The sequence below is a fragment of the Atta colombica genome, unplaced genomic scaffold, assembly GCF_001594045.1.
Source record: "Atta colombica isolate Treedump-2 unplaced genomic scaffold, Acol1.0 scaffold37, whole genome shotgun sequence".
Lineage (NCBI taxonomy): Eukaryota > Metazoa > Arthropoda > Insecta > Hymenoptera > Formicidae > Atta > Atta colombica.
This window is the reverse complement of record NW_017259480.1, coordinates 262,624-285,861: the sequence shown is the minus strand read 5'-3', so window position 1 is coordinate 285,861 and position 23,238 is coordinate 262,624. Positions and strand designations below refer to the sequence as shown.

Genomic DNA, 23,238 nt, shown 5'->3' with positions numbered 1-23,238 from the left:
GGCGGGTGGGGTAGAACTTCCCATTTGAGTGTTTCTAAGTAGATTTTGACCGGCGCCGCAACATGTGGTCGAGCATTATTATGCAGGAGAATAATTTTGTCATGCCTGGAGTAGTAGTGGGCGCGTTTTTCTTTAAGTGTTCGGCTCAATCTCATCAATTGTGGTAGAGAGCCCCAGTAATGATCTCGTTCGGTTTGAGCAACTCATAATACACGACACCAAGCTGATCCTATCAAATACACAATATTAGTTTTTTTTTCCATGAATATTCGATTGGTTTGGTTGTCGATGTTGAAACATGGCCAGGTGGTCTTATGTGATTTCCTCTTCTTTGGGTTATCGTAGTGGATCCATTTTTCATCACCAGTGATTATACGATGCAAAAAACCCTTTCGTTTATGTTTGGCAAGCAGCATTTTCACATGTGAAAAATCGGCGTTCAATGTTTCTCAGCTTCAGTTCATATGGAACCCAATCCCTTGTTTTTGAATCATTTCCAATGATTTCAAACGATATGAAATTGTTTATTGAGTCACTCTTAATGTAAGTGCAAGTTCTTTTTGCGTTTGGCACGAATCTTCATCCAATAATGCTTCCAATTCTACGTCTTCGTATACTTTCGGCCTTCCGCTATGTTCTTTGTCTTCGACGTCAAATTCACCATTTTTAAACTTTTGAAACCACTCACGACAACTTCTCTCACTTAAGGCAGCATTACCATATGCTTCTACAAGCAATCTATGAGCCTCAGCTGCAGATTTCTTCAAATTAAAAAAGTAAATCAAAACTTCTCGCAAATGACGCTTATTCGACTCAAAACTCGACATTTTCATACAAAAAAAAATATATGATGCTGATACAAAATCGCTAATATTTCAAGGTTATGGTGTTGCCGGATGTCCAATCTTACGATATGTCATTTTACATCAAACAATTTTAATATTGTTTATTAATGGCGCCGTCTTTTGCAAACGGCGGAAACTTATTTGTACTCCCAATATCATTCCTATAACCACGCAATTATCATTCCTGAAATTAATTCATTTATATGAATATATATATATAAATTCAACATCTTAACATTCAAACCGTAGTAACGCTTCGCGTTTAAAATAATGTACGAGTATTTAACATAAATGGTCTTGTTTTCAATCTTATTGTTTAAATAAGGTATTTATTCCATTTGTAGAATACGTCTAGGAGAAGATTTTAATTTCGCTTATTCAGCAGCTGGCATCACAAACATGGTGCTAGAAGTGCAAATGCAGGGCTTCGGGAACAACGAAAATTCTTATTCATGTATTATTCAATACATTTTGTTTTCGCTACATGTGCCTAACTCTCTTTCGTTCTTTCTCACCCACTTTCATTCTCTCTTACTCTTGCAGGCTGAAAGTATCCGATGGTCACTCAGGGTCGTGATCTTGATAATGTCAAGGTCGTATTAATTTTTCTGGATAGCTTTTGTAATGCGTGATGAGTACCTGCTACAATTTTCCGAAGATTGTTCGGTGTGATAATCTTCATAATGTGTGGGACAGTCAAGGTCATTGGAATTGTCCTTCGGTGGTCACTAAGGATCATTACTTTGACAACATATATCATCGGATTTGAATTCCGATTTCATTTTTAATAACTTCTTGACATGAGATGAGTGACAGCTAAATCTTTTGAACATTGTAGGAAATGTAATGGAAACACAAGTATTGTATGCCTTTATGTTAATAACTAATAAATTCCGATTGAAGAAAGGAATAAAATTCAGTAAACGTTACCGAAATATAATGAAAAGGCTATCCAAAGTTTGCAAATAATTATAAAAAACTAAAACAAATTAAAAATAATAAAGCGTTTCGAACCCAATTGGATTATTCTCAATATTATAATTACAAAGAGTGTGTGTGTGTTTGTTTGTGTGTGTGTGTGTGTGTGTGTGTGTGTGTGTGTTATACGAATGGCTGCTTCCGGGATCGAAAATAAAATTAGTAAAAACAATTTTATAAAGCCTCTTTTATAGTTTTCTACCTTCCGTTCAAGTGAAATTAATTTATTTTTACTCGTTTTCGAAAAAAAAGAACAAATTTGGCAATTTCCAGGACACATATTCTTCCAGGACATTCCATTGACAAATTGGTAGGTTAGGTTCCAGGATAACATATGTTTCCAGGACATTCATGAAATGGCAGATCCCGGGACAACATATTTTCCAAGATACTGATTAGAATGGCAAATTCCGGATCAACATTCTAGATAATTGACTAGAAACAGTAGCTTCCGGGACAAAACATTTTCCAGAATACTGATAAAAACTGTAGTAGTCGGAGACAATACATTTTTAAGGACATCGTTTAGAATGGTAGTTTCGGAGACATTTTTCTATTCATGTACAATGTTTTCAGGACATTAATTATTTTATTGAGTATTTATTGAGTACAAGATGTTCTAAAAGTTAATAACAACACTTAAGGATAAACTATAGACATAGTATAAATAGACCGAGCATATAGCACAAGACAATCACGTTTGAGAAGGAGACAATACAATTGGATTTTTCTCTCTAATAAAAGAAAGTGGAGGGTGAATCATATAGTAATCATGCATCTATTATATCTATGAAACAGATGCACGATCGCGCACGATACAACTTCCTTCCCCTCACTTTCTTCTATTAGAGAGAGAACGAAAGATCCAATTGTGTTCCCTCCTTTTCGCTCTCGCCAGAGATCGATATCCTTATCTGATATATGGCAAGCAATATTCGATTTATTTATACTATATCTATGAGATAGACACATGAGACAATTTTAAAAGGTTAATATCAAGAAGCCAAAGATTATAACATTTAATTTAATATAACCTCTTCTTCAGACAACTCTGACATCTTTGAATAATAAAATTTTAAACTAATCACAAGGATCCAGAATTAATAATTACTATTCTATTAAGAAACATTTTGTATATACAGTCAAGTGGTTTAGATACTGCACTATGAGAATAACAAAATGCCTGAAACAATTATTCTTGCCGAAGATGTCCAAGAAAGATTTTGTACTGTCTTGGAAGCTGCCGTTCTTGTTAGTATATATGAAAAATGTTTTATCCCGGAAGCTGCCATTTTATTCTCCGTCCTGGAAAATGTGCTGTAGATATCCCGAAATCGACTCGATTTTTGCCGAAGTTATACTATTGATATGTTAAGCCTATACACAATATCTCTTAACTGTTCTAGATGATAATCTAGAGAAATATGCTGCCCTGGAATCTACAGCACTGTGAAATTCTTGAAAACTGCAGCATTAAAATTTCTTTTAAAAGAAAAAAGAATAAGAACATTTCATCAAAATGCGAAAGTAGTTTGGATATGGAAAGGACAATGAAATTAATAAAAGAAATTATCCGTTCTTTTAAATTTTGTAAACAATAAGATAAGTATTTCCAACAACTCGATATTTCGAAGTTTAAAAGCTGCGTTATAAGTGCTTCGCACTGCTTTGTCTAAAGTAACATCTCGTCTAGCGACATATCGTCGGTGTCCTCGAGCAGCTGATCCATACATCAGCCGATTGATCAATGCACAACAAGATTATTATTATGATTCGTTGCATTCCAATTGGGCACAAACGATGGGACAATCAGCGAAGATACCAATCGCTATGCGAAATGTTATCTCCATTCCATGAAAATTATACCAACAATTTTTGGCAAGTGAGAAAATATTTTCACTTTGGATTTATTGGTTTTCTAGTAAAAGACATCGAATAAAGATTTAAAATTCACGACTATATAGTATTACTCGATAATATATGCTGGCTATTGTTTATTTAAGATAATCAGTATCTTTTTTTCTTCAGTTACAAGGAAAAGAAAAATTTTGATCATTTTATTTTATTTTAATTCTTTTATACATTTTATTTTAATTTATTCTTTTATACATTATGCATTACATGTTATGTGAAAGTCTGTGCTACGATTATTACTGGTACATACTTATACTTTGTTTACACGACCCGATTTTTGCCGAAGTTATACTGTTGATATGTTAAACTTATACACAATATAAGAAATATTAGGAACAGCAATAAATATTAAGATTTCAACTTATCTGATACCAGTTACTTCGGAGTTATGTTTCTAATATAGGTTGAAATCTTGATATTCATTCCTGCTAATATTGTGCGCAGAGCCTTATAACAACATTATAAGTACATACATTCATCCAAATATATATACATTTGGTATTGTACAGACCTGAAATCTGCCATACGTATATATTATCGAAATGTACAAACAACCGGTCATTAAAAGATAATAATACTTTTTTCTTCATTTCGAAATTCCGATTGCTCATCGAGTAAAGTTGCGTTCAACAGACTCTAACAGTTTTGCAACTGTTTTATTATAATTGTTGCGCTGATGAATCCAATCAGTGACGAATCATAAAATGGTTGCAAAATTCATAGAAAAAGTGTTAAAACTTTTTAATGATCAATTGTATTATATATATTATAGATCTAGATACTAGATCTCATGTGATTATTATGACTTATGAATTTGACTAACATTAAGTTTAGAGGTGAAGCTGTTTATATCTAGGCCGTTCCCTGTAATTCCTCTTATCAACATGCAAGTACAACGCGCTTTTTATATTTTAATTTGTGACATCTTAAACATCTTATATAGTTACCGATTTTATACGAAACATCTTATATAGTTACCGAACATTTTTTAAATTTATTATTTATCATTGAAAATGACCCGATAGAAGTCAAAACGTCTGCATAAAATTTAGATTGTTGATAAAAATAGTTGTACTTACATAATATCTTGAGTGATAGCTCTATATTATATTATTTAAGAAAATTTTTATCAGTTAACAGAACATTAAATTTCTATAACATGTCACTTTATTATATAATACGCAAATACAATAATTAAATGTATTTTTACCGTGTTTTTTAGATTGGCATCTTCAAAAATTTGATTAATAATCTTGATTCTTCATAATCAATCTTAACCGATTTCTTAAATCTTGTACCTCACTTGAGCAAAAGTTCCAATCGGATAAATCATCTAAGCTTCATTTAAGCTTTAAATATTAGCTTCATTTCTATGAATAAACATATTAGAACTGAAATAATTTACATTACAAATATCATTCACATAATTATTAATTTTGACATTTATGTCAATGTAAATTAATGCTAGAGATTTGAAAAATTCTTACTCTTCGATTTCTTCAAGAAAACTCACACGTAAGGCTGATTTAGCTTTACCAGGTGTACAAGTATGAAATGATGATTTTTTTCCCAAAACATATTAAATTCGAAAGAATGATAAAAAGAGATTTATTCAAAGTATGCTCCATTGCTAGTTACACATTTGTCCCATCTTTCGGGCAATTTGTGGATACCACGTCAGTAAAAATCTTCCCCTTTTGCCGCGAACCATTCATCGAGCCATTTTTTCACATCTTCGTACGGACCAAAGCGCTGCTCAACAAGTGCGTGATCCATTGATGCAAACAAGTGGTAATCGGAAGGAGCCAAGTCTGGTGAGTAAGCCGCATGGGGTAAAACTTCCCAGCTGAGTGCTTCCAACATGTCCCGAACTGGTTTTGCCGTGATGGAGCATTGTCATGGAGAAAAATAATCTTGTGTTGCCTCTTTTGGTATTCTAGTCGTTTTTTAAGCAGCGAACGATTCAAATCGATTGTTGTTGATAGCGTTTGGTATTAAACATTTCGCTAGGTTTCAATAGCTCATAATAGATCATACCCTTCTGGTTCCATCAAACACAGAGCATCGTCTTCCTGCCAAAGCAATTCGGTCTTGCGGTCCATATGGATGGTGCGCCTGGGTCTACCCATGATTTTTTGTTCTTGGGATTCTAAAAAAAAGGCCACTTTTCATCCCCAGTAACGATACGATGCAAGAATGACTTTCTTCTGTATCGTTCTAGCAAAATTTCACATGTGTTTTTGCGCCTCTCCATCTGTCTCTCGTTCAATTCATGTAGTATCTATCTGCCGATTTTCTGAATCTTTCCCATCTCTCGTAGGCGATTGGAAACAGCTTGTTGACTAACGCTCAAATGCTCTGCGAGTTGTTTTTGTGTTTGTGAATCATCTTTATCCAGCAATTCCACGTCTTCATACTTTTTGGGCGGTTTTCCGTGTTCCTTGTCTGCAACATCGAAATCTCCAATTTTGAAACGCTGAAACCATCACACGTTTTTTGCGATGGAGTATGTTCCATAAGCTTCTCCAAGTAATCGGTATGATGCCGCAGCAGTTTTCTTGAAATGAAAACAAAAAATTAATGCTATCCGCGAATGCTCCTTATTTGGTACAAATTTCGTCATATTAAACACAGCAACACAATACTATGCAAACACTTTTCAATCAAATCACTTTGCGCGTTTGACGCTTTTTGATACAATAAAATGGCGTATAATGTTAAATCTTTGTATAATGGCGTATAATGTTAAATCTTCACACTGCATTGGTGCGCCATCTGTTTCTCAAATTTTCATTTCATACTTGTACACCTTTCTACATAGGGTCTCTTTTCATGCGACGCTCGTTTTTTTTTAGAAAAAAAAAAATCAAGAAATGTTAAAGTTAACTTTGTAATCTGTAAAAAGGAGGCAGATAGATTTCTGTATCACTATGTGTTAATTATTTATTTTAGAATTTAAAATTCAACATGTTTAATTATTCACATAAATATTATTTAGAATAAAATCTTAATAAAATTATACTCATTCAACGTGTTTTTACTCAAAACGAAAGAATCCGGCATAAAATGTGGAGGTCGGCTTTGTGAATCAAATTATTAAGAATTAGAGATTTTAGAGGTTAATATATCTATCATCCCGACTCAATATAGCGCTATGTATACATTCTGCTTTATACAAATTCATTGCTTTAAAAATACATTCACTGCTTTAATCACTGCTTTACAAACATACATTCATTATTTTAAAAACATAAATTCACTTTGAAAACAAAAATCCATTGCTTTAAATACACAAATTCTTTTTAAGCAGTGTTTTTAAAGGCCGGTTTCACCAACGTCGATCAAGCTTAATTGTGACCCACCAACGCTAGAAAGAAACGAACTTTTTAGCGTTAACCATAGATTAATTTTGATCGTAATTGGTAGACTCAGGTTGTGATTCTATGGTGCGGAATTGGTGGAATACGGAATTAGCGGAAAGCTCGTGATTGGTTGTGGTTTCATTCCGTCTATTCCGCCGTTCTCTGTTGCGCAAATTTATTTCTTTTGTAGGTTCCGATATCTACATGTGTGCATGTCATGTACTACATATGTGTACTTAAAAATTTATAAGCTTGTCAAGTTAATTTAATGGAGAAAATTGTCTCCTACAAGCGCATGATTAATCAACATGCTGAGGCATGTTCAGATTCCTACTTGGGTATACTCCGGATGTTATGTCATCCTTGTTTAATATTCAGTAAATAACATGAATGAAGTGATTCCTGGGTGTCCACTCGGATGAAAATCTAAATCTAAATCTTTCTAAAATCTCTAAATCTTTCCCTTCTCGGGTGTAAATCAAAATGGATTTACAAATGAAGATAGGCAATGTCCCTGTATGAGTGATTTCCGATCAACAGATTTATAGTTCCAAGTTTCCTATGTCCCTATGGAGCAGATATACAATTAATATGAGCCAATGACAAACGCTATTCCGGATCTAATGAAAGTGATCTACGGGAAGGCTCTTATGATTAGTCAGTACTAATTGCGCATTCGGAAATTCCGCTCCATGGAACACAGGAAAATACATTTTAGCGGGACGGAATCGGCTGAAGCCATGACCAATCACATTCCACTAATTCCGCACTATAGGACTACATCTTCAGGATGCGCTCTCAAGGAATGCGGAACTGCGAAACATTCGTGATTAATCATGACTTTATTCCGCCGATTTCGCTGTTTTCTGTTGCGCAAATTTATTTGGTGCAGCACAGAATTTTGCATAACATATAATATAGCATAGCGCATAAGGGAATCAATCAATATAAAATTTCCTTTTCCATGGAATAGGAGAAAAAGAAAGATTCTAATTCGTTTATGCATTATGTGTTATGCAAAAATCTATGTTGTGGCCTTTATTTCTTTGGCAGATTCCATCGATACTTGTGTGTACACCCACCGACAAGAATGATGTCCCTCAGAAAGAATTTTATTTCGTCGATGATATAAAGCAAAATCCTGTTTTCTTGGTTGCTATGCGTCATACGACGCACGTCGGATCCCATATGAATCCAGCAATTGATTCGAAGGAATCCAGCAATTGATCCGAAGGACTTTTCCTATGTCCCATTGAGTGGAACTTGCGAATGTGGAATCAATGCGCTATTCCGGTAGATCTAAACTAAATAAAAAAGAAATGAAAATTTTATTGCAGTGTACGCTTGCATCGTAATATATCGTCAGTATTACCAACTTCTTAATCTGAATAGTCATCAATTTCAATCACGGTTCATGAGGCAGCGCGACAATTTTTTTGTTAAACTTTTACTTATTTTTATGCGAAATCAATGTGCTTATAGTTTCTCAATGACAATCTCGATATTATTTGGATAACCTTAGACATTTAATTGCGTGAAAATATATCGACTAAAAATATTTTTATCAATATTTGATTTAACCGGAAAATCTAATATTATATAGCCACAATTGCACTTGTTCAATTCCTTCGCGATTGCGTGACTGCAATACTAATAACAATAACGTCAATAACTTCAACTTATAATCTGCAGAGTGTAGAATGTGCAAAAGTGCAGAACCGTCGCAGCGCTGGTAACGCTCGCTGACCATGTGTGATGTGATCATGCATTGCTAGCGCCATATTTGCCTCTTGCCAAAAATTCCAAAAGGACATTATTCCCATTCAGTAGCGACGACGACGATGTTTTTTAATTTTTTCTTAATAAAAATTTCAGATTTGTATTTCGCGTAATATTTTCGCTCGTAGAGCACGTAGAGAAAAAATAAAAACACTTTCATTATATATTCCGAATGGTTGCAATCGATTGAGCACACTTAGAACTTGATCGGTTCAGCTCTTATTGAGATTCAATAATCTTGATCTGGCACAACTCGCCGACTCACGTAAAATAGTCATGATAATGTCACTGCGCGTAGCTGAGACATTACCAATGTCTCCAGATTTTCTCAGAAACTTCAATTATATGAAATCTTAATCACTTTCAATCATAATTATTTTTGTTTTGCATCGGGCACAAAATAGCGTTTTTTTTTTCTTGGTTTTGTTCCTGTGTCGGAACTTTTCTCATTTTGTTTTGCGTGTCATTCCTGCATAGCCCCCTTTACACTGTGTAATATTATATAAATATTTCTCTACAACTTACAGAAGATATTTCAGGTAATAATAATTATTACCATTACCCTATATATATATATATATATAGAGCGTATAATTATATGCGTATTTTTACATATATCTTATTGTACATTCGAATCAAATATTGTAACGAGCAAACTCAAATAGAAAAAGTACCAAATTATAATGAAAGAAAATGTATCAAATTATATAGAATAAAAATTTTATCAAATTATATAGAAGACCAACCTATTTTTCTCATATTCTATGTATTTATCAAAATATTGTAGTGATTAATATGATTGTTTTAAAATATATCCAAAATATCACCAAATTATTCAATGCAATATCAATAAATTACATGATTATTTCCAAGCATATAGACTTATTGTAATAATATGATATTACAATGACTATTTTTTAATCCATTAATAAATTGAAGCTCATTTTTAAACCTGTCAACGTTATTTAAGTACTTTCATATTCGATTCTCTTCATAGGTTTGCACAGATCCGTTTCCAAGTTAAAGGGATTCAATTCCTTAATTTAAATATAAAAGATTGACGAGCAGAAAAACTCTCATTTTAACGATGACATTTTAGTTGGTCTATATTTTGAGACTTGCACAGATGTATCGACTCCTGGCACGTTTCCAAGCGTGAATCCACTAGCAAAATGTCCGTTGCTTCCTCCCATGCCCCCTCCATTATTTTAATAAATTTCGTGAAATAAAAGAATCCTGGGGCATTGTTGAAACAGTACATTGAAATGACAAAATATAAGAATACCATGACAAGTAATTGATATATTATTGAAAGTAACAGTTCAAAGTGAACATACATAAAGTGTACATATTATCTAAATTTAATATAATATATTGTCATAAAAAGTAATTCATATGTTATTGAAAGTGCGAGTTTTAAACGAACATACATACATACAAGTAAAACAGATTACAATTTCATTCTAGAAAATAAGTGCGATATGTTATTCTTAGTACAAAAAAATAAAAATAATAGTCATTTATTGAGATATTTAATTTGAAATATTATATTAGCCTATACAATGAAAAATAATTGCAAAGTACCAATTTGTTAATGACTTGGAAAAAGAACGTGGCGACTTTTAAAAAACTTTCGATGGAACATTGAAATAAAAGAATTATGAAAATGGTTCAGATTAAAAAATCTACAATCCTTCTTTAGTAAAATTTCGAATCAACTTCCGATTTTGAGTTTATATCATACTTTCATCCAGTGATTTATTGATCAAAAAACGTCGTCTTATTGCCTGAAATGAGCAAATATTAAGTAAACCCAAAATTCATAAATAATGTTCTCAGATCAAGTACAAATAAACTATACGGTTAAAACTTTACTGATTATTTGATGTAATATATATTCATTTTGTTATAGAGCTTCTGAAAATATCATTCTAATGTAATACTTTTGTCGTACTTCAAGTGTTATAATAATAATTGAGGGGATAGGCGAAATTAAGGTCTAGTTACAAAATTTTGATTTAAATAAAAATTAAAATAACTTGGTACTTTTTTATTATATACAAACGGGTATAGTATCAAATAAATTTATGTAATGTTCTTAAGAAATTACATGTTACAATATTTCCCTATATCAATACTATATAAAAAAAAATTAATTTTTTGAAAAAGAGCCTAAGTAGAATTGTGTCTTCATTTCACCCATCCTTTCGATTACTCTGTAAAAGTTTCGACATTATTTTTAAAAGGACATCGAGAAACTCATCAAAATTTTGAGAGTAGACCGTCATGTTCTTTTTTCGAATCATTAATAAATTGGTACTTTGGAATTATTTTTCATTATACCGGCTATAAATTTCAAATCAAATCCCAATAAACGACTTTTATATTTTGTGCACTAAGAATAACATATCGCATTTATTTTCTAGAATGAAACTGTAATCTGTTTTACTTATATTCTCGTATCTTCAATAACATATGAGTTACTTTTCATGATAATATATTATATTAAATTTAGATAATATATACACTTTATGTATGATCACTTTGAATGACACCTTCAATAATATATACTTACTTATCATAGTAATATATATTGTTAAATAATCATATAAATTTTAAAAGGTTTACATTTTTGAAGATCTGTTTTTGAACATGGCCTGACTTTTTCATTTTAATGAATTTTTAGGGATATCACTTACTCGGAGTACAGATATACGGGGCAGCTTTCTAGTAATGCAAGTACACAAATGTATATATTTTCGATTCTTATCACGTAACTTTCTATAAGCAATTCATGCAATACAGTTAGAAAAAATTGAAACATGTGGTATAAATATGTATACCACATGTGTATATATAAATATATATCATATGCATATATATTATATTTAATATACGTAATTATAAATATTGACCATACATTACATATTTATGTAAATTGCAGCAGATAAATTTTTAATATTATATATAATTCTATTATTATATATAATTCTATTATATATAATTCTATGAATATACTTAAAGAATGGGTTCTCCATCGCCTGTTCTTATGAGAACGCAACCATATTTCCTAGTCTCTCCGATTTTAACACAACCTTTAATATTTATTTTAATTGCAACAGAATTAATTTTTAATATTGTATGAATATAATTGTTTTTTTGCGAGGAGAAGAAAAATCTTCTCATAGTCCCTCATCCGGGAATCCCGAAGGATAACCTAATCAGATGAGGGGAAGACACCTAGGAGTCGATCTTCTGATTGTGCAGGATTTGAGTCTGCGTTTCACCTATAAGGAAGAAGCGGACATTATCACCTATCTACAAAACTCCCCCTATTTAGCACCTCCGTAAGATTATATTGGACACACCTCGGAATCACCTACCCGATGGCATTTCATCAGAATGCACCCAAGTCGTGGAGTATATGCTCTCACCTCTATAGTATACTATTTAAAGTATACTATTTAAAGTTAGATAAATCCTATCCTATATTATATTAAATACTATCCTAAAATATATACATTATATATACATTTTTACACATGGTTGTCATCAGACAGGCCCGAGCTAAGAAAGCCCTTTTTCTCTTCGGGACCTGACGCTCTCACTTGGCCCGCTCCTTCTTGTGCATGATGGCCTCGCAGAAATCTGCGAGGATCGTCCAACACGCAGCGGAGTACATGACAATAAAGCTATATATCCTGTCAAGGACATCGAGTCTCAATCGCTTAAAAAGTCCTCTCCGCGACCCAAGATAGGCAAAACAACAGCATATGCATCGCTGTATCCCTAGTAGAACAATGGGCTCAATTCGGCGACGCGTTACGTTATACCTGAAAAAAGTAGGCCTCAAAGCACCCATGACCCATTAAAATCTGGATCATGTAGATTGTATGAATATACTAAAAATAAAGAATGGGCCCCTCCATCCCATTCTCGTGAGAATGCAATTACATTTTCTTCATCTCTCCGATTTTAACACGATCTTTGATATAGAGATTCATTTCTTAATAATACTCTGAAATATCATGAAATTCTTCGACTATGGTAAGAAATTTTTGTTATTCATAATAATATATCGATATCTAGAGCAAGCGAGAACTTTATTGCATTCGTTTTAATACAACGCTTACGGCAGACTACATACAGCGTCAAAGCGGTCGACGTGTTATTTCGGCGCTTATGGCAACCCTTATACAGTGCTAAAGCTGTTTTAATGCATGTACCATACAAGGGATTCTTTAGCAGTGTATCCTCAGATTCTAAAGCACCGCATTCTCTGTTATTTAATGAACGCATCGCAAAATTTCACAGTTTCAATACCAAGGGCTCATTGGAATCTATTATTGCAAACTCTATATTGCATTTCTTCGACTTTGTCGTGTATTTTGTTAAGTACAAGTTTAAAAACTTTGATTTTTCTCCAACAAATTGTATGTCTATATTTCCCTCCCAGGCTAATTTGATAGCCGGATTATAATCATTAAACTTTTCCGACTTCTTGCGAAGAAGATCATACAATCTGCTCTTACTGCGTAAAGTTCTTCTACCCACTATCGAAGTAATGACGTCTCTTAAAACGAAATTGTCAGTAACTGACCTAAGAAAATCAAATCGATATTTTCTGTAAATATTCGTTTCGATATTTCTCGTACGCTTGCAATACGAGTTATGATTCACTTATAAATTTCGTACAACGTTGGCGAAATGTTTTCATGTGGAATTTCGCACATTACGTATTTTCGAATTAACGCCACAACTTCTTCATCCGGCGATTTTCCTAACACTGGAGCATCTTTTATTTAAATCTTACACGTGCTGGATACCTCTACTTTGATGTTCCAGTCACCAGAAATAGTGAATGACCTCTCCTATTGGGGATGAACAAATAAAATCAATCATGGCTTTAAATTTTATACACATGAATCTAAACGTACTTACAGAATTCGTATGCAATTAGTTAGTTAATGCCCAACTTCTGTTTATCAGGATTCATATCTCGTAAATATTCACCCAAATCGGACCATTTCCTTTCACTAGGACTCAAAATTAAAATCACGCCGAACTATAATGCAGAGTCATGCATTTGACATTATTGGACAGTTGTCGTCAAAATTGTATTGTATCTATCATTTTCAATTTTGCAAAAATACTCATTCAATTCGATTCCAATTGTTCGTCTTTCAATGCATTCACGTATCTACCAGTAATACATCTCTCTCGTAGGTTAGCAACCATCATAGTATAATACCATTTTTCAATTGTAATTACCATTGAAAAGAAAGAACAGATACTAATTCAACCTGAATCTATTGTGTTTCGACATCAACCGCGTTCTGACAAATAAATAATTCAGCAATGCAAAGTTTCTATCTTTTCGTCCATTGACACTCTCGGGATATAAATCAGGGAAACACATGATATTCAGATATTTATAACGATTATCCATCACATCATTGGAACATCTTCAATTTTCAACATTGATAAAGCTTGAATGCAGATTCGTTATCGGTTCTTTTCGCATGCATTGGGTATATTATACTGATCATTAATACCCGAATCTTTAGTGATTTGCGTGAGGGAAGCCTTACGTTTTAAAACGACTTGATCATTATTATCTTTGTTGTGCTGTACAGTGTTCTCAACCACATCGTCTATTTCATCACTGTCGCTTCCGTCACCGACGATCCGATATTCTGTTTCCAGTAACTTATCATTTATAAAATCGTCAAACATTGGGAGATGAATTTCCGAATAGTGAGGATGATCTTTCAACCATTGTAAAGCCTTATACACTTTATTGATATCCATCAATTTTTTCCCAAACAATTTTAAACTTTTTCGAGGTATACCTCGAACGATGTGCAACTTGTGATTCAAATTTATAGGATCTTCCGGAGGATATACCTTATCAAATATTTCTTATAAAGGCAGAAGCAAATGAAATGTTCTACTTTTTACTTTGCGGATCATTTATCTGTGCGGCATATGTTTGTTCGAAATCCATTGTTTGCTACTTGGTAGCTGCTCACTCTCTTGATTAACATTTCATCGTAATCATTGAAATCCGATGAAATCTGGTAATGATTTTACGGCAAGATTATTCAAAATGCAAGCAGGAGGCAACACGCCTCTATGAAATTTGCTCAAACAAAGTTTATATTAGGTGTACAACTTTGCTTCCGCCATTTTTTTCCGAAATTCGAGGCTTTATTGTAAAAAACTGGTTATACATTTATGATTCAAAGTATTGTCCATCGCTGGCGACTACTTTCTCCCATCTTTCGGGTAGCATACGAATCCCACGTCAAAAAAACTGGTCACTTTTGAGGCTATCCACGAATCGATCCAATTTTTTACTTCTTCATAAGACCGGAAGTGCTGGTCAGCCAGGCCGTGTGCCATTGATCGAAACAAGTGATAGTCAGAGGGAGCAACGTCTGGAGAATACGGCGAGTGAGGTAGAACTTCCCATTTCAACGTTTCCAAGCATGTCTTGACCACTTTCGCAACATGGGGTCGAGCATTGTCATGCTGCAAAATCACTTTATCATGTCTCTCGTTGTATTGCGGCCGTTTGTCTTTCAATGCTCAAATGTCCTCCGTATCGCCTTCCCCTCTAGTAACGTCATCCACTGATGTTTTCCTCCTCCCCCTCCTCCTGGCGTCACCCTCTCCCTTCGAATTCCTCTGCGCCGCGAGTACCGCTCCTCCCCCACGCCCCTCACCCCCACAGCGCTCCTGGGTTAGAATTTCCCTCATTTACCTACTTATATTAAAAACAGTTTCGATCTCGTTAAAAAAATTAATGGTATGCCATTACAAGAAAATTGTATCATTCGACATCACTTTTATGTATTCGAACATTCCTAACGATTTAGCTTTAAAAAGCGTCTTGGAAAGATTGGGATTTGATATGCAACAACACGACAATACCACGCACGAATTTAAAATAGCAATTTCAATTATTCTAAAGTCTACTTTTTTAAAATTTTATAATGAAATTCTCACAGAAGTTCGCTTCCGTGTGTATACTTGTGAGATTGAATCTAGCCGTCCTTCCTTGTCCCTCTCCATTTTCCTTCATTGTTTCCTCGTTTATTCCATTAAACATCCAAGGGTTTGGATGTAAATATAAAACGTAATACTGAACTTTAATATTGAAATTATTGTTTATCACAATAAAATTTATAGAACATAAATAGACAAACTTTTTAAATTTACTCATATAATATCTGACGAGATCTTTCACACAAAATAATATATAAAATCTATAGTTAAAACAATTAAAATGATGATTGCCAAAAATGGTGATTGTGAAAAAGTCGAAGATTGGTTGTGGTCCCGTTTCCGACTGTCGTTCCAGTTGTTAGTTTGCTTCCCTATGACTTACGAGTATTATCTGCTTTCTCGCAAAGTCTGTCTGGTCTCTGCTCAAACCTATATCGGTGCTGGGATTACTTGTTGGATCGTTTAATCATGATTTTCCTTACCTGGAATAATTATTGCTGTTGTAATCTAAATTCTCGTCTATATGAAAATTTCCCTCCAGTTACAAGATTAGGGTTAGGTTATTATATATCCATTTATATCATGTGATCAATCGCAGCCCCAGATAGCAAACACACATCATTTTAGTGTCAAATTTTGGTCATTTACTGAATATAGATAACGATCGCAGACTATTGACATCATCGCAGGAACGTCATTTTGATGTCATGTTAGGACGTTTTCAAATTATTATATAGGATCTTAGCACAAGTAGCAAATCGATGATGTTTGTCATTATGACGTTAAAATGACGACGAATAACGTTAGCATTCTCAGCAAACGACAATGGATTGAAATGAATTGAAATGGATTTAGATTTTCAGAAATATTATATTAATTCACAAATGTTAAAATGAATGCTTTTCAATTCTGAATACATTTTAATTCATTTATAAGAATTGCATAAAGCATATCTCTATGCCTTTCAATCTAAAAATGATATTAGCATTTTCTATGCATATTACTTAATTAAGAATTGTGAATAGGAAGTGCAGATTTTTAATTCAATTAAATTCAAAAATAATATCAGCCATTTCTATGAATACTGCTTAATTTAATATTCTAAATATGAAATGCAGTTTATCTAATCTAATTGAATAAAAAAAGTTTTTACTTAAAAATAGACCATAAATACTATTTAAATTATTCAAAATTATAAGTAGGAAATTTCTTGTTTTAATCCAACTAAGTTCAAAAAAGTTGTAAAACCTAAAAATAACTGAGATGTTCTTTTGTTTCTCTTTGATTAGAAGTAAAATGAGTGATCGATGTGAACATTCGCAAACCAAGTCAAACACAGTCCGAATATGAGGCTAATCACGGCATGCGACATCGATCAAGCGAGATTAGATTATCCGATACTTACCCAATGTTGTCTTATATTAGGAGTACAATTTTGCTTCCACCGTTTTTTTTCCGAAATTCGAGGCTTTATTGTAAAAAACTGCGTATACATTTATGATTCAAAGTATTGTCCATCGCTGGCCACTACTTTCTCCCATCTTTCGGGTAGCGTACGAATCCCGCGTCAAAAAAACTGGTCATCTTTTGAGGCTATCCACGAATCGATCCAATTTTTTACTTCTTCGTAAGACCGGAAGTGCTGGTCAGCCAGGCCGTATGCCATTGATCAAAACAAGTGACAGCCAGAGGAAGCAACGTCTGGAGAATACGGCAGGTGGGATAGGACTTCCCATTTCAACGTATGTCTTGACCACTTTCCAAGTATGTCTTTACCACTTTCGCAACATGGAGTCGAACATTGTCATGCTGCAAAATCACTTTATCGTGTCTTTCGTTGTATTGCGGCCGTTTGTCTTTCAATGCTCGGCTCAAACGCATCAATTGCGTTCGATACCGATCGCCTGTGATTGTTTCAGTCGGTTTTCACAGTTCATAATACACTGCGCCGAGCTGGTCCCACCAAATACAGAGCATGATCTTGGACGTCAAAATCATCGTTCTTGAAGCGTTGAAACCACTCACGACACGTTCTTTCACTAATAGCGGCCTCACCATAAGTATTTGAGAACATTCGATGAGCCTCAGCCGCAGATTTCTTCATATTGAAAAAATTAAAATGACCGCAAATGACGAGAATTTGGCTCGTAAATTGACATTTTCAATCGAGAATAACTTTATGATGCAGACACAAATCGACTAATGTTTCTGTGGGGTCATGTTGACAGATGCCCATGTATATTGTATGACGTCTATGATCTATTTATTTCGATCACCACTTACCGCTAAAGCCATCTATAGAAAAACGGCGGAAGCAAAGTTGTACATCTAATAAATGAATCCAGAAGCAGTATTATGTATTCTGTCATGTAGGCCATCAGATTTTTCAAAAAGGTCCATCCATTTTTCCTCAACTTCTCAAGCTTAGAAATGTCTCTGTTCACAAAATTTTTAGCATGAGATACAAAGGACATGGTAGATCCAACAAATGCTTTTTCATAATTTTAAACAGTTTTATCACACAATTTTATCGTAGCTTTATGAGAAAATCTTTTCCTTGTCCAAACTAATATTCGTTAAATTTCTTGGATAACAGCTTGCTTTATTCTTTAAATCATTGGAAATTTCAAACAATTTATCCATATTGACAAATCTCAATGCTGAAAACAACTGAAACTTTTTATAATTGCCTATGAATTTGTAGACATTATTTCGAATATTCCTCACGAAAGAAAAATGAGGCGATAAAGTACTTATCGTTACAATGTATGACTTGCAGAGATTAGGATTCGCATAGCATTTCGAAGGATATCCTAATATAGTACTCGCATGTGAAATGGAACAAATATGTAAAACGGAATAATATTAAAATATGGTTGCGTTCTCACGAGAGTGGGTGATGGAGGGACTCATTTTTTATTTTCAATATATTCATGCAATCCGTATGACCCAGATTTTGACGGGTGAGTACTTTGAGAATTATCTTTTTGTGATACAGCGTAACGCGTCACCGATTTGTATGCATTGTCATATGCGATGCATACGCTGTTGTTTTGCTCATCTTGGATCGCGGAGAAGACGTCACTTTTTGAGCGGTTAGGGTCCATGTTCTTGATATATGGCTCCATTGTCAGAGCGGCTATATGCTCTGCTGCGTGTTAGACGCATTTCCGTGAGGCCGTCATTCCCAAGAAGGAGCGGGCCGAGTGGGAGAGTCAGGACCCGAAGAGGGAAAGGGCTCTTTTAGCTCAGACCTGTTTGACGACAACCATGTGTAAAAATGTATATATAAAAATGTACATATTTAGGATAGTATTTAATATAATATAGGATTTATCTAGCTTCAAGTAGTACACCGAACCTGGAGGTGGGAGTATATACTTCATGACTTGGATGCATCCTGCTGAAATGCCGGGTAGATAATTCCGAGTGTGCCCAATGTGGTCTTGCGGAGGTGCTGAATAGGGAGTTTTTTAGCAAGTAGGCAATGTCCGCTGTCCTTCCTTATAGGAGGAACACAAACTCATCGAATCCTGCACAATCAGGAAACCGGCTCCTGGATGTTTTCCCCTCATTCAGTTAGGTTAGATTCTCCTTCGGGAACATACCGGATAAGGGCTATGTAAAGATTTTTCTCCTCCTCATTAATAAAAAAAAAGTATATTTAATATTAAAAATTCTGTTGCAATCGAAATAAATATTAAAGGTTGTGTTAGAATCGAAGAGACGAAGAAAATATGATTGCATTCTCACAAAAATGAGTGATGAAGGGGCCCATCCTTTATTTTAAGTATATTCATAATGACACGCGCTAAATCAACTGGGACGTAATGTCAGCTTTATAACGACAGATTGCGATAATGATTAGTACACCATGATGACCATTAATACATATTCACTAGAAGTCTGTACATATATTTTTTTATCTTTTTATCGACTAGTTTAAAACCGTTATATTTTAAATATATTTATACTTGTCACTTTATATTATTTATAACATTGAGAATGATCCAATTGAGCTCGAAACGTTTGTTATTTTTAATTTATCTTAATTCTTTATAATTATATGAAACTTTGAATAACTTTTCATATTTATAACTTTTATTTAATTGTTTTCTTTTCTTCAATTTGAAATGATTACTTATTAACATAGATGTATGCCTGCGACATACGATTCTTATCTTCTCACTACATTTTCTACAACCTTCGGAAGGTTAAGCAATCACCCATCTCACGTTAAGAAGTTATTAAAAATGAAATAGAGAATTCAACTCCGATGACGCTGACTGTAACATACTATATATAGTCAAGATAATGATCCTTAGTGACCATCGAAGGACAATTCATCTCCGATGACTTTGACCCTTTGACAAATTGTGAAGATCATCACACCTTTGACAAATTGTGAAGATCAACAATCTTCGGAAAATTGTAACAGGTACTCATCACGCATTACAAAGCTATCAAAAAAATTAAAATGATTCATGTTAAGTTCAGAATCCTGAATGACCATCACTTTCAACTGGCGACCATTGCCCATTAAGAATGCTATTAAAATTAAAATGGAATATTCATATATCATAAAATGGAATTTCATCTTCGATGACCCTGACTCTCCCACATTATGAAAGTCAGCATACCGAACAACTTTCGAAAGGTGGTAGCAGTCACTCATCACGCGTTACGAAGTTATACAATAAAATTAATACAAATACTACCGCGTTTCCTAATTTATTATTTTGCCGGTGAAATAATTGTTTAACAGTAAATCAGTTTATCAGTAAATATTTTTTTTCAATAAATGTTATGTAAATACCGTATTTCTAATTTTATATTCAAATTTTAGATTTTATTTATCAAGTTATTGTAACAACAGATTTTTTTTTTATCAAAAGGAAACAGCGAATTAAAATTTAGACTATATCAAAGCACAATACAACGAATTTTACAAATAAAATTTATTTTTTCCAGGTGCACGTAAATTCTATCGTTTTCAATATATTAATAATTTTAGACCTACTTTTCTTCAAGACAATATCTAACTTGAAAATTAAAAAAAACTCGGAAATTATAGAATTTTAGTAATACATAGAGGATGTCTTGATAAACTTTTCTGCGCTACTGAATTTTATCTTTGGATAATAAAACAAAAATCAACTTGCAGGTTAATTTTACATCCCAGAATAATTTTGAATAGCAAAAAATAGCTTAGTAGTAAAAAAATGGCTTGTCGAAATATTTTTTATGTATCGCCAAATTTTACAATTTTTTGAATTTCTGAATAGGAAATTTTTACTTAATTGTGAGTGAATTGTAAATTCACTTTGGCAAATCGTTATGATAGTGTTTTAACGTTCGCGGAATGAAACACATAGTGATGTAAGTAAAAAAATTTCTGATTTTTACCTGCAAAATTTGATCTCCTTCTCGTAACCGGCCATCTCGGGCTGCGAGACTTTCAGGAACTATTTCCGAGATATAAACCTCGGTGTCAAGGTCTTCACTGCCGGAACCAGAGCTATAGCACACAGTCAGTCCAAACTTCTCGGCGCTCCCACTTTTCCGCAACGTCACCTCCTACAACATATATTTTACAACTACCATTAGTTAATATTCGTTGCAGTGAATAATGTTCAGTGAAATTAAATACGTGGGTCGTTTGATAAATTTGATAAATTTCCATGAAATGGCGCTACAATCCATTTGATGACGCGACATCTAGAAAGATCCACTCTTCGAACCCCTTTAGGCCAAATTTCCAGAAAGGACGCATAGTTCACGTTTGGTAGTCATTTGAAGTAGGCTGTCTCAAAGTCTGCAAAATACTCGTTGACGGCGACAATGACTTCCTCATTTGACGAGAATTTCTTCCCGAGCCAAGTTTTTAAGTGTGGGAACAGAAAGAAGTCACACGAAGCCAAATCCAGAGAATAGGATGGATGAGGAATCAATTCATAGCCCAATTCGTAGTTTTGTCATTGCAACGGTCAACTTGTGGGAGCGCATTGTCTTGATGGAAGAGCACTTTTTTGTGCGCCAATCTCGCTTCAAATGATTACAAAACGTGAACTATGTGTCCTTTCTGGCTGAAATTTGGCCTGAAGGAGTTCGAAGAGTGGATCTTTCGAAATGTCGCGTCATCAAATAGATTGTAGCGCCATTTCATGGAAATTTATCAAACTTATCAAATGATACACGTACACTGTATACTCATGTTTGCATGAAATGTAACTTATTAACATTGTTAACATGTTGACGTTATTATCGTTCGACAAACATATTACAGGATAGTAAGATACACTTTTGCATATAATCTAGCAGAACTTACAAGAGAAGGTCCTTAACATGAAAATTACAGAAATAATGAAAATTTGGCAATATATAAAGAATATTCTGATGTGCATATAATAAACTATTTTTGGTAAAAGTTTATTTTTACACAGCCCGCCCCAAATGACTTTTAACCGACCTCGATGTTAATCTTGATTGTGAAGGAGGTCAAGATCATTGATTTTTTCCGTCGTTCGTCATTCATTAAAAAGTTATGAACAGAAGAATTTTTATCGCTTCGCAGGTGATCGTGCGCTCCCAAGCAAAGGGAAGCGACTCCATCCCATCTCTCTCTCTGCTTGGGGGCACGCGGTTTTCGTCTGAAGCGACCCCACTTCCTTCCTTTGCTTGGAAGAAGGGGAGGTGCACGATTTACTTCTTCCTGTCAAGAAAAAGTACTGCTGAAATATATACCTTATGTTTAAAAATTGTGTACTATTCACAAAAATTGTTCTATTCATACCTTTTTAATGAATGTTTTAAATGAATCTTTTAATGAACCGAACGACGGAAAATGACCTTGATCTTCTTGAAGGCCAAACTTAATCAAAGTGAGAAATCATTTGGGACGGGGTTGTGTAAAGGTAAATTTTTTATTCTATTTTTTTGTTGCCCGACTTTATTGCGCAAGAATAAAATCCCTAAAAGTTGGATCATTTTTTGTTGATTCGATTTCTGTCTTATAAAAATATTGAACAATTTTATGAATGATTTTATGTTTTTCCATTTTTTGAAATACATTTTTATAAAATTTCTTTAAACAATATACAATATATAGAGGAAAGGCACTTATTATAAAATATCGTGTTTATTTTGGATAAATTCTAGAAGTCTATAGGCAGAATTTAAAAAAAATAATAGATCGTTTTGAAAAGATTAATAAGCTTTAAGACGTTATATAAAATTTGATTCAAATTTTTTTTTTCTAATTAAAGAAATGTAAAAAATGAGCAAATAGCAAAGTCAAAAAATGTGCCTAATATAAGATGTCCCAAGAAATCGATAGTAAAACGTAAAGT

General features: G+C 33.6%; 1 protein-coding gene across 1 annotated transcript in view; it reads right to left on the bottom strand.

Annotated features, from left to right (window-relative positions):
• LOC108690813 (PDZ domain-containing protein 4) overlaps window positions 1–23,238 on the bottom strand; it is a 329,783-nt gene that overhangs the window by 87,303 nt on the left and 219,242 nt on the right. Inside the window, exon 3 of the mRNA XM_018198313.1 lies at window positions 21,296–21,466. Within this exon, the coding sequence (XP_018053802.1) occupies window positions 21,296–21,466 (171 nt within the window). The remainder of the gene's footprint in view (window positions 1–21,295; window positions 21,467–23,238) is intronic.